The sequence below is a fragment of the Diabrotica virgifera genome, chromosome 6, assembly GCF_917563875.1.
Source record: "Diabrotica virgifera virgifera chromosome 6, PGI_DIABVI_V3a".
NCBI lineage: Eukaryota > Metazoa > Arthropoda > Insecta > Coleoptera > Chrysomelidae > Diabrotica > Diabrotica virgifera.
This window is the reverse complement of record NC_065448.1, coordinates 165,015,088-165,027,617: the sequence shown is the minus strand read 5'-3', so window position 1 is coordinate 165,027,617 and position 12,530 is coordinate 165,015,088. Positions and strand designations below refer to the sequence as shown.

Genomic DNA, 12,530 nt, shown 5'->3' with positions numbered 1-12,530 from the left:
TTAATTAAAATTCAAGAAGCTGTTTAAATACGATTAAGTTATAAAAAGAATAACAGGAATTCCAAGTGTAAGAAGAGTAAAAGTTGTTAGGTATGTACATTTTATAACTTATAAAAATAATAATATTAATATTTGATAGATTTTTAACTGTTGATTAGAGGCAACTAATGATTATTTTACAAATAACTAATAATTTTAAAACGTTTCTATATTAGTTATTAAGGAGATGGGTGCACACTTTCGGCTTCAATGCTATTTCATTGCATTCATTTTTTTCGACTGAGAAAACTATTAAGTATTTATGAAAAATTTAAACGCAGGACGAAAGCTTACGTTAGAGGGCCAAAAATCCTTTTTGATGGTAAGAATTAACGAAATACTTTACAACAGAGCGGTTAATTATAGGCCTGGATCCCGTGTACAAAAAAAAGGTGATTAGTAGCAAGCTAAAAATTTGTTAATAGCTTAACGGTGTCTAGTCGGACAAACTTTGATGTGCGAGATCACTGGAACAGGGGAAGTTTTAATTGTTTGGAACAGGTTAAAAATCTGGAACGTCCGACTACGAAAATGTCCAATGTATTTTGTCGGAGAGAACTTCCAATTGATTTGTTACCCTTTAATTAAACTCTCATGCAAAAATAAGACTTCTATTTATCACCAAAATAATTCCTGTCATTTGACATGTTCTACGTGTCGGACTTATTAAAATGCCGACTTAATGATAAAATAATACCAGTCTGATTTTTAAATGACTTGATTTCATGTAATCGAACGAAGTATCTTTCAATAAAGTCGTCCCAGGAACGCAACTCACAAATGTTGGCAATATCATTTTAAAAGTCTTCTACTTTAAAATGTATAGTACTTATATGTCTGAATTGCCGATATTAATGAGTCAGATTAAATTAAATTCTAAGAAGAATTTTTTTACTAAGCAACAACATTTTTGTTTAATTTATTAATATTTTGTATTTTGACAACGCCGTCCGAATTGGAAGTCAAAACGCCAATAAAATTATTTTATCAAGTTAAATTGTGGCTTACTTCCAATTAGAATAGTTAATTACAAAATGCCACAAAGAAATAGCTTCAGAACAATAAATAACAAATAAAAATTCTGATAATAGAAGATAAAATGAGGATGATTAATTATTTATATGGGAAATAAGCCACAATTAAAATGAAAAAAATAATTTTATTAACGTTTCGACGCCCAAATCGGGTGCCGTTGTCAAAATACAAAATAGTAATATTTTGTATTTTGACAACGGCACCCGATTTGGGCGTCGAAACGTTAATAAAATTATTTTTTTCATTTTAATTGTGGCTTATTTCCCATATAAATAATTAATCATAAAAATGCCACAAGGAAATAGCTTCAAAATGAGGATGGGAGGCCGCTTTTCTATAAAATCACCGGGCCGCTTGAAAAGTTCCAGCACGCCACTGGACGCAATCATCAGATATCAAATTTTATGAACAGTATATGTAGTATACGAGGTATGTCAAAAAATATGAATTTCGCTCAAGAGTAAAGTGCCTTTATATTTCACAATATCGAAAATTGTCATTGAGAAAAGTTGTTTGTAATTAACAATTATGTTATAATCTGCACTTACACTCTTCTAATTGAAAATTTTTTTTTTGAAAATTTTCCCCAAATCACAGACACCCAACATCATTTTTATTTCTGATAGCTCCGTTATTATTAATTTTACGAAAAAAGTTATTCTTTATAAAACGTTCTGTATAGTCTGACAACTAAGATAAAATTATAAGATAATACATTTTGTCAATTTTATACGAGGTATGTCAAAAAATATGAATTTCGCTGAAGAGTAAAGTACCTTTATTTTTCAAAATATTGAAATTTGGTATTAGAAAAAGTTGTTTACAATTAAAAACTATGTTTCAATATGCAATTACATCCTTCTAGTTGAAATATTGTGAACTATAAAGGTATTTTACTCTTGAGCGAAATTCATATTTTTTGACATACCTTGTATAAAATTGAAAAAATTGATATCTTATGATTGCATCTTAGTTTTATGACTATTCGGACATTTTTATAAGGAATACCTTTTTTTCGCAAAATGAATAATAACTGAATTATCTTAAATAAAATTATGTTGGGTATCCATAATTTGAGGAAAATTTTCAAATTTTTTTTTCAATTAGAAGAGTGCAAATACATATTATAACATAATTTTTAATTACAAACAACTTTTCTTAATAACAATTTTTGATATTGTGAAATATAAAGGCACTTTACTCTTGAGCGAAATTCATATTTTTGGACATACCTCGTATATTATTGATAAAATTTGATATCTGATGATTGCATCTTGGGTTTTAGACCATGCAGAGCACTTTATGAAGAATAACTTTTTTCGTAAAATTGATAATAAAAATGTTTTCCATATGGTTCCAAGTTATGCAGACACACTGTATAAAAAATATCCATGAGGAAAAATTTTTCCTGTAGTTGGCTGTATACCATTTATTACAAAAAACCATAAAATCCTTTATAAAAGGTTTATTTGTTAAAATCCCTATACAGGGCTACATCAAGAACAGAACTAGATTTCAATCGGTTGACCGATCATCATCAGTGTTTGCTTGAATCTAACAAAGTAAAAAAATATTTGGGTAAAAACCCTTTACAATTAATCCGTCATAGGAACATAGAAGTAAGATGTGAATTTAAACATGGATGTTTAAAATATCCAATGTTTCATGCTCTAGGTACCATTGAGCTCGAATTTGACTTGTTCACATTCAATTCAATCAATTCAATTCAGTTTATTGATGTGAATATACAAAGTATTTACATAAGTCAAAGTCTGTTAAAATGCATCATTGAAATACATTGGCAAGCTAACACTTAATAAGTAAAATCTAAAAAATTTTATCACCTAGTCTAAATACTTAACACAAAGTTAGAATATTAGCATAAAAACACAAGAGCACACAGAACATTTAAGAGAGCTGTAGGACTATCACAACAGGGTAGCCCCGAGATATTCCTCCTGAGAATAGTAAGCACCCACCAAAAGAAGTTCTTTGATTTTTATTTTGTATGTATCTAAGGGCAGTTCTCGAATTATTAGGGGTAATTTATTAAAGAAATGTATAGCCAGACATGATGGGCCATCACTGCACCTCTCCAGCCTACGAAACTTTGGGGCAAGGTTCCCTCTAAAGCGTGTGTTAATATTATGAATCTGTTCATGAGTCTGGAATTTATGCATATTGCATTTTACATATATAAGATTATCATATATATACTGGCAAGGTAATGTTAATATTTTCCAATCTATAAAAACTTGTCTGCAATCGGCTCTATATGGCAAGCCTGCGACAATGCGAATGGCCCTTCTCTGCAGTCTGAATACATCCTTCGCTCCTGCACTATGGCCCCATGTGAGAATAGCATAGGAGATATGTGAGTGACACAAAGAAAAATATGCCTGCTTTAGTATGGAAGCGGAAACACAGGATGAAAGTCCACGAAGCAAAAATGTATTTGATGATAGCTTTGCCACTAAAGAGGTGGTATGAGCATCCCATATCAGACCAGGGTCCAGCAGAACACCAAGAAATTTAGCACAGGATGCATTGTCCAGTTCATCAGGAATATTTCTAGTTGAAAAAAGTAAGGACTGTGTTTTGGTTGTATTGAGAAACAGCCTATTAGAATGGAACCATTGTTCTGCCTCCGACACTGAACCCCACGAATTCCCCACTGCTGTTACCAAATCCTTACTGCAGGATGAGATTGTTGTGTCATCTGCAAAGAGAGTGAAATGCGCAGTTTGACATGAAAGTGGTAAATCATTGATGTATATCAAGAATAATAAGGGACCCAACACAGAGCCCTGAGGAACTCCTATGCGCAAGCATCCTCTCTCCGATTCAACACCTGCAAATCTCACCCTCTGGCAGCGGTCCGTCAAATAATTTTTTATCAATGATATACTGGAGATTGAGAAGTTATATTTACTCAATTTAGCAGTAAGAATTTCGTGGGACACACAATCGAAGGCTTTACTTAGGTCGCAAAAGTTGGAAGACACATAGTTACCTTGTTCAAAAGCATCTTGGATGTATGTTACAAGATTCAAAATACCCTGAACAGTCTTCAAACCCTTTCTGAAGCCAAATTGAGATTCAACGAAGAGCCCGTTAGACTCAAAGAAACTTGCTATTTTTCCAGCAAGACATTTTTCAAATACCTTCGAGAATATAGGTAACAGAGAGATAGGTCTGTAATTAGACATTTGATCTGTCTCTCCCTTTTTAAAAACCGGAATGACCACCGCAGTTTTTAAAACTTCAGGAAAAACCCCCTCAGCTATACATATGTTTATGAGCTTGGTCAGAGGACATATTATTAGATTTTTTATCCCTTTGATTAAGCTGACAGTTAAATTAAATGGGTCCTTACTTTTTTTATTTTTGAGAGAGTTCACAATATCTCTTACCTCATTAAAAGAGACTGGTTGGAATTCAAACATCTGTTCAGCATAAGGTGGTGCATAGTTGAGTGGGTCATTGTGGGGTGCAGGAGTACGGCTATGCAGCTCGGAGGCAATGTTTAGAAAATAATGATTAAATTGATCAGGTGTTATATTAGAATTAGTTTCAGTTTTTGTGATGCCTCTATACTCATTAATGATATTCCACATCATGACTGTATGATAGCAATAGAGCAATTGCTACCTCAATTCGAGCTCAATGGTACCTAGAGCATGAAACATTGGATATTTTAAACATCCATGTTTAAATTCACATCTTATTTCTATGTTCCTATGACGGATTAATTGTAAAGGGTTTTTACCGAAATATTTTTTACTTTGGTGGTTAGCATGTTAGATTCAAGCAAACACTGATGATGATCGGTCAACCGATTGAAAACTAGTTCTGTTCTTGATGTAGCCCTGTATAGGGATTTTAACAAATATACCTTTTATAAAGGATTTTATGGTTTTTTGATATAAAAAATATAAAATTTCCCAAATTTTGTGGGTGGCCAGTTTTCTCTGACAGGCAGTGTACCTATATCAGAATCAGACAAAAAATATTGCAATGCCTACTCACATTTTGGCTGCTTCTTTAACAAGTTCTTTGCATGTTAGATTCCCCATCTTCAATTTTTCTATTTCAGTCTTTGCAGACTGTTTTGCTTTACCTGTAGCACATCCAAAGTATCCCTAAAATTTAAAATGAAAACTTCAAAATATCAAACAAAATATATACATACATAGCTAACTCCAGATGGATCAATCAGATACATAGATGGGTCACTATCTTCATAACTGGCCAAGATGACACTGCAACCAAATGGTCTAACAGCACTGTATAAAGTGTATGCATGCATGTACATGCTTACTCTATCATTTAGGTATTTAAGAGGAATATTTGAACCATATTGATGTCTATAATTTGATGCTTCTTTTCTAGCAATCTCAACGATTTGCCTTGCATCAGCTATTAAGCCTGAAAATGCCTGAAATAGAGTAAAATTTGAATGAGTTGAATTGTTAAGAATATATAAAACAAGCTGAAAATGCGAGCATTATCATAACGAAAACTTTGTTTATTTACGTATTTTAATTCATAATATGGAAAATTGCTATTATGGAAAGTTGTTTAGAATTAATAATTATGTTTTAATGCACAATCATATCATTCTAATTTAAATGTTATGAACTATAAAGGTACTTTACTCTTGATCGAAATTCATATTTTTTGGCATACCTCGTATAAAATTAATACAATTTTATATATGATGGTTGCATCATAACTCTTAGAACATGAAGAGCTTTTTATGAAGAGTAGAGTAGAGTAAATTTTTATTTGCATAAATTTTTAACATAATTGAGCAAATAGCGTCACATTACTAATATTCACATATTAAAAAATATTACTAATAATCACATATTAAAAAAATATATTAACAGTACACTAAAATACACAAACAATACAAATTACATATATGCTGATCAAGGCTGATAGGCCAGGTACTCCACCACAGTATACGGCTCAATGTTAACCAGGTGTTGAAAAACCGTTTTTTTAAAAGCTTTATAGCTTGTTTCCCGTTGAATGTCAGATGGTAGACTATTGTAAAATTTAACAAATGCATACAAAGGACTTCTCTCTGTTAGGGACAATCTGTGAAGTGGAATATTCAAATTAAGGCTTCTTGTGATAACTTAAGTTAGAATAACTAAGAATAACTTTTCTTCATCAAATTAAAAATACAAGAGTTATAAATGAAAATGTTGTTGGTGTCCATAATTTGAGAAAAATCTTCAAATATCTTTTTCCATTAGAAGGATGTAATTGCACATATTATCAGACCATAATTTTTTATTCCAAACAATATTATTTCATATAGGTAGTCGGTTCGCTAAACTCAGACACAACTAGCTAGTGATCTTAGTCAATAATTTTGCCAATCTGACAAAAAAATTACTAAATAGTTAATAAGTACTAAATAATTATTAATTTTGCCAATATTCGCAAAAAACAAAAAAATTATTTATTTATTTATATATTTACGGCATCCATTTACAAGTTTTACACACAACAAGACTTTTACAAGTTACACCTCAACAATAATAAATTATTAAAATAATAAACACATCAGAATAATACAAACAAACATATTGTAAGAACAATCCAGAACTACAACAAACTTATTGTAAGATACCCCTTAGTTGTTTTTTGAACAAACCAATTTTGGAGTCAAAAATATCCATTTGTCTTGGCAGGCTATTAGCACTCCAAACCAATCGTGTAGTCGGTTCATTTATACCAAAATTAGTGTGGTGAAATGGCACTGAAAAGATTTCTGATTGTCTGTTGCTTCTACTAGGAACTTTAAGACTAAAAAGTGATATCAATTGAGGACAATCTATGAAAGCATTAATAACTTTGTGTAGGAAGCATAAATCTAACAATGTCCTCCTTGACTCAAGTGTTGGTAAATTTAGACTATCTCTTACCCACTGATAGCCATATTCCTCTCTCCTGTATCCACTCTTATAAGCTGCTACCCTCAAAAACTTATTTTGGACTCTTTCAATATGTTCAATGTAACAGTTGTATGATGGGGACCATACAACTGATCCAAACTCTAGAATGGGCCTAACGAAACCACAATAAAGTTTTCTAAATATGAACAAAGACAGGTCTACAGATGTGCATTGGATAAATTCCAGTACTTTCATCGCCCTGTTTGTTACTTGATTGATGTGGCATGAGAATGACAGTTTGGTGTCTAACCAGATTCCCAAATCTGATACTTCATTTTTAGAGGCTAATGGCAAGTTATTAATATAATAAACAAATGTAATTCGCGAGCTCAAGCGAGGGTGCTGCCGCTTATTTGGAACTAGAGGAATTGGGATGAAAATATAAACCAATCATCCGTTAACCTATGTATGAACGTCGTTTGAAAGTTTGTCGGATATGTTTATTTAATAAATAATTTATTTATATTAATTAATTACATCAATAACAATATTAATTATAGATAAATACGATATCCCAATTACACCGGCCATTTTCATGCAACTGCACTGCCACCTATAGTCGATTGAGTTCGCGAATTGGATTTGTTTTCCTCGAGAACGTCATTTTATGACATTTGTTTATATTAAGTGACATTCTGTTTAAACTGCACCAATCATAAAAAGATTTAAGATCTTCCTGTAGTATAACAGCATCATCACAGGATTGAATTTTTCTAAACAGTTTTACATCGTCAGCAAACATAAGAACACTACAATTTTTAATTTTTTCTACTAAATCAACCAGAAACAAGCAAAACAAAACAGGGCCACAATGAGAGCCTTACGGCACGCCCGATTTAACTGTTATTTCAATCGAAGTAACACTTCCTAAGTTAATTACCTACTAAACTCACTAGCCAGTTGTGTTGAGTTTAGCGAACCGACTATAATAACAATTTTCATTTCATAACAAATGGAACAGTCCATTTATCATTAAAGGGGATGCTGTATACTCGTATAAACCTTTTTAAAGCTGTTAATAAAAATAAATTACAGTAGAACCCCAATTATCCGTGCTCGTCGGGACCGAAGGGTGGCACAGATAATCTGAACATGTATTTCTTATGTATAATACATATGTACGTATACACCTACATATGTACCTACCATAAAAAATAACGAAAAAAAAAATAAATCTTTCATTATGAGTCTCTCTTTCGTCATATAGAGTTTCCGTCAAGTGATTTACGATGACGCTATTTTGATAAAACCTCAAAAACGCAACTTGAGTAATAGAAAATCATAGCACGGATAATCCGCAGCACAGATAATCTGCACCCGGATAATCGGGGTTCTACTGTATTGCTTTTAAAACATACTCAAATTGTATTTTTGAACATCTTATTTATTTTATATAATAATTAAATTCAGTATCAAATGTCATTGATATTTTATTAATACTTAATTTAAAATTTAGTTAGACATTCACGAAGTGTCAAACTCAAATGTAAATAACCCATGCTTTGCTTAACAAATCGAGATTAAAAAACTAGCCTACTTAGTAGCAACGATTTCAGCCGACGTTTAGTGTGTAGGCAGAAAATAAATGGATTGTGATATCACATTTTAGACTTTGATGTCGATTATTTCGAAGACGGTTAGAGATATCGAAATGCCGATTTCAGATTTGGATTCAGAAGAAAAAACTACATAGGAATCCATCGATAAATCTGATCTGAGTATTGCAGGAGCGGCAACGCAATAACACACAGACTTTGATTTATAAACGAAGTTTTCGTTGAAAAGAAATAGATAGTGGTTGAATCTGGTCTCAGTTTCAGCACTATTAAGAAATACTTTTTAGTAATACATTCACAACTAAAAACCCACCATTCCTATGTGTTTATCAATGTTGAAAATTCGTTTATTTGTACTTGGTTCATGCAATTTTGACATAATGAGCTTTTCAGCAGCCAATACAATGCCATCTGTACCTCGGAGGCCTATTACGGTGCCACTATTTTCAACTGCTTTCATTGCATATTCAACTTGAAATACTCTTCCATCAGGAGAGAATTGGGAAGCTGATAAATCGTACTAAAAAAAACATCATTAAAACAAGTCTTATAAATAAAATTTAATACGAACCCCAGTTCCAATAGAACTCATTTTGATTTTTTAATACAAAATTAACACTACTACAAAATCCGGCAAGTCGTAGTGATTTGCTTTTTCTTGAAACTTGAAATTGATGTTGACGACTGACGACGTTGACGTTTGACAAGCTATCATATATTACAATATGACAATTGACATCAGGATGAAATTAGCTAGTTTTTCATGAATTTCAGAATTCAATCTTTTTTAAGAATTATTTGAATTATTTAGTTCAACCCGTTCAGCCTGTATAATTAAATATACTAATTACATATTTTTTGATTTCACTTTAATCAGTCTGTGACTATTATAGAAATGTTCATTTCTTTGCCACTTTTTGTCACTTCCAAATTTGTATATATCCACCAAATAAATTTAAAAAATTATTAATTCCAGTTCCATTTTTCGAAACAATTCAAAATCAATGTATATTGTAAAAAATTAGGCGAGCATCAAAACTATTAAACAAATAAGCAACAACATAACAAACAAAAACAAAAATACTTCTCTTTCAAGCAAGGTCCCGTCTTTCAAGCAGCTGATGTATCACTTGTCATTGTCAACTGTCGTTGTTTTGACATTTCTATAACTTTTTAGAAATAGTTGTCAAGTTTGTTGATAAAAATACCGAATACAAAGATAAAATGTGTACGGTTAATAATGATAAAGGTGAAATAGAGATTTATAGATTACCAGTAAATGCTGAAGAATATGTTATTCATGACTGGACAATTAAATACACGAAGTCTCATATACTTCACTCAATTTGTGCAAATGCTGAAACTTGTAGCTCTAAACCTGAAGAACGATGTCTCTTATGCGTGTAAGTTTTTGTCTTCATTATTACAGTTTACACCTTAAACAATCATATTCATTTCAATAAATCATCATTAACATCATCAACAGCTATTCAATCGATCATCAAATGTAAGCCTCTCTTAGGTGTGTCCATTCATTTCTGTTCCTTGTTTTTTTGCATCCATTCGTGGCCAGCCATTCGCTTGATGTCATCAGTCCATCTTGTTTGAGGACTGCCTCTACTTATTTTGCTTTCCGTTGGTCGCCACTCGAGAATTCGCTTTGTCCAACGGTTGTCTTCCATTCTTCCTATGTGTCCTGCCCAATTACATTTTAACATGGCAATCTTTTGGATCACATCTTTCTTATTTTCTGATTGAATTTGCAATCGCTGAGCTTAATGTATTTCCCATTTCAATAAATACAAAAACAGTTTTACATCAGGTTTTATTAACTTATACTTGTACAGGCTTTGATAGATGTGGTTTTTCATTAACTGTCTACCATCTTTTCATTGCACATCCTATTTCTTAGGTTGTCATAACTTTTTCCTGTTTTCTTGGCTTGCTTTTACTTCCGATAAGTGAAGACTTAGTTTGTAAAATGAGATAAAGCTGGAGAAATTATTGGAAGTATGGGCAAACAAGGGAGTTATTGAACCATCAAATGGTCTGTGGACCGTACATTGTGCACCTGTAGTCTTGATAAAGAAGAACGATGGTTCCATGTGTTTTTGTATTGACTACTGTCAGCTTAATGTGGTAACAAAAAGTAAGTTACTCCTCTGCCAGAATAGACCATACATTAGATACTCTGCTACAAGTATTGTTGGTTTTGTGAGCTTGACCTAAAAAGTGACAAGTAGAAATGGACCCAGCTAAAAGAGAGAATATCACAGTCTAGATAGAATCAGATCTTTGACAATTTAAATTTATGCCATTTGGCCTGTTTCTCACACTAAGGGAAGGCGTTGTGAGACTTGAAAGATAGAGAAATAAAGATGTAAGAGAAGAACTGAATATCTATTCAGCCAATGAGAAAATGCAAGGATACACTAGAAAATTGTAATATAATATAATCAGAATGAATGAGAATAGTCTTACTAAACAAATACCTACTAAATTACAAACTAAAAAATATAAAAGTGTAGGTCGCTGTGGAGGTCAATAGGCTCAATTCACAAAAGTAAAATCCTGAGAAACGGGCACATAAAGATTTATTGTAACAAAATTAATTAGTTTTTGCAAATTTTAAGTATGAATTTATTGTTTTTTGAAGATTAAATTTTGAATATACATGATTTTAGATTATACCTATTTACTTTATTAAATTAAATCATCTTTAAGTTGTTACTTAAAAACATATGTGTATTAGGCCTCTTGACCACGGAACAGTAACATAATAGTTAGAAGTGAAATTTAATAAAAAATTTTCCTCTTGGTAATAGGTATATTAGTTTAAAAAGACCTTAAAGGGCTACAAACATATGAACAAAACGTTTTCGCTCTGTAACAAGAGCATCATCAGTGTTACAAGAACATGGTGAGCCAACCAAAAAATACAAGGTCAAAGCCTTTCAAAAAACAGACAAAAGTCTAGTATAAAAAATACATCGAAAAATCCTTTGGATTTTCAAAAAACAGACAAAAGTCTAGTATAAAAAAATACATCAAAAAATCGACTTGTGTCTGTTTTTTGAAAGGCTTTGACCTTGTATTTTTTGGTTGGCTCACCATGTTCTTGTAACACTGATGATGCTCTTGTTACAGAGCGAAAACGTTTTGTTCATATGTTTGTAGCCCTTTAGGGCTTTTTAAACTAATATACCTTTTACCAAGAGGAAAATTTTTTATTAAATTTCACTTGTAATTAATGGTATACAGCCAACTACAGGAAGTTCTCCCTTGTGGATTTTTATAATAGTTAGAATATTGTGTGGTAGTCAAAAGCGTCAAGCCTCAGAATTATTGGGTGAGACACTGATTATTAGTGGAAAAGCGTCTACATTTTCTTATCTACAATATCTATTATTCTTGTTATCATTAAAAGTAAATAAGTAATATTATAAAAATGGTCGCATTTAGTTCTCAAAATTTATTAATTCAAATAATACAAAGAAAAACGACAATCAATTTACAAAGTCAAGAACTAGACTAACATGGCTATATTCCCAAAGGCAAAATAATTTATTGTCAGTATGCGAGTATCCCTTGTAAATATGCACTTTGAAAAGTCTTTACAAAATATCAAAATAAGAATCAGAAGACAAGAAAAAGTTAATTAAATTAAAAAAAAAACAATTTAAGAAGAAAACATAAAAAACTACTTTTATCATCATTGTAAGTTGGATATTATGCACCAATCAATTATATCATTAGTAAAATAATATGAGGGTCGTTAAATATGCTATTAGAGAAAGATAAAAAAACCATTATTCTAGATATTTTTTGTTATTTTTCAGTTTAATAAAAACTAACCATGTTCTTGATGCAACAACCTCTTGGATTTTCTAAGGACTTATTAAACGATCCGTGTATGCTTTTTAAATAT

At 31.5% G+C, this 12,530-nt stretch overlaps 2 protein-coding genes across 2 annotated transcripts in view; one reads left to right on the top strand and one right to left on the bottom strand.

The window, feature by feature from the left end:
- The window catches only part of LOC114342276 (proteasome subunit alpha type-3), a 30,242-nt gene extending 20,558 nt beyond the window's left edge, over positions 1–9,684 (bottom strand). The window contains exons 1-4 of the mRNA XM_028293068.2: positions 9,174–9,684; positions 8,916–9,122; positions 5,267–5,512; positions 5,104–5,216 (exon numbers count right to left, since the gene is read on the bottom strand). Coding sequence (XP_028148869.1) covers positions 5,104–5,216; positions 5,267–5,512; positions 8,916–9,122; positions 9,174–9,194 — 587 coding nt within the window. The 5' untranslated portion in view covers positions 9,195–9,684. The remainder of the gene's footprint in view (positions 1–5,103; positions 5,217–5,266; positions 5,513–8,915; positions 9,123–9,173) is intronic.
- A 63-nt stretch (positions 9,685–9,747) lies between these two features.
- The window catches only part of LOC114342274 (TIP41-like protein), a 42,354-nt gene continuing 39,571 nt past the window's right edge, over positions 9,748–12,530 (top strand). The window contains exon 1 of the mRNA XM_028293067.2: positions 9,748–10,005. Within this exon, the coding sequence (XP_028148868.1) occupies positions 9,827–10,005 (179 nt within the window). The 5' untranslated portion in view covers positions 9,748–9,826. The remainder of the gene's footprint in view (positions 10,006–12,530) is intronic.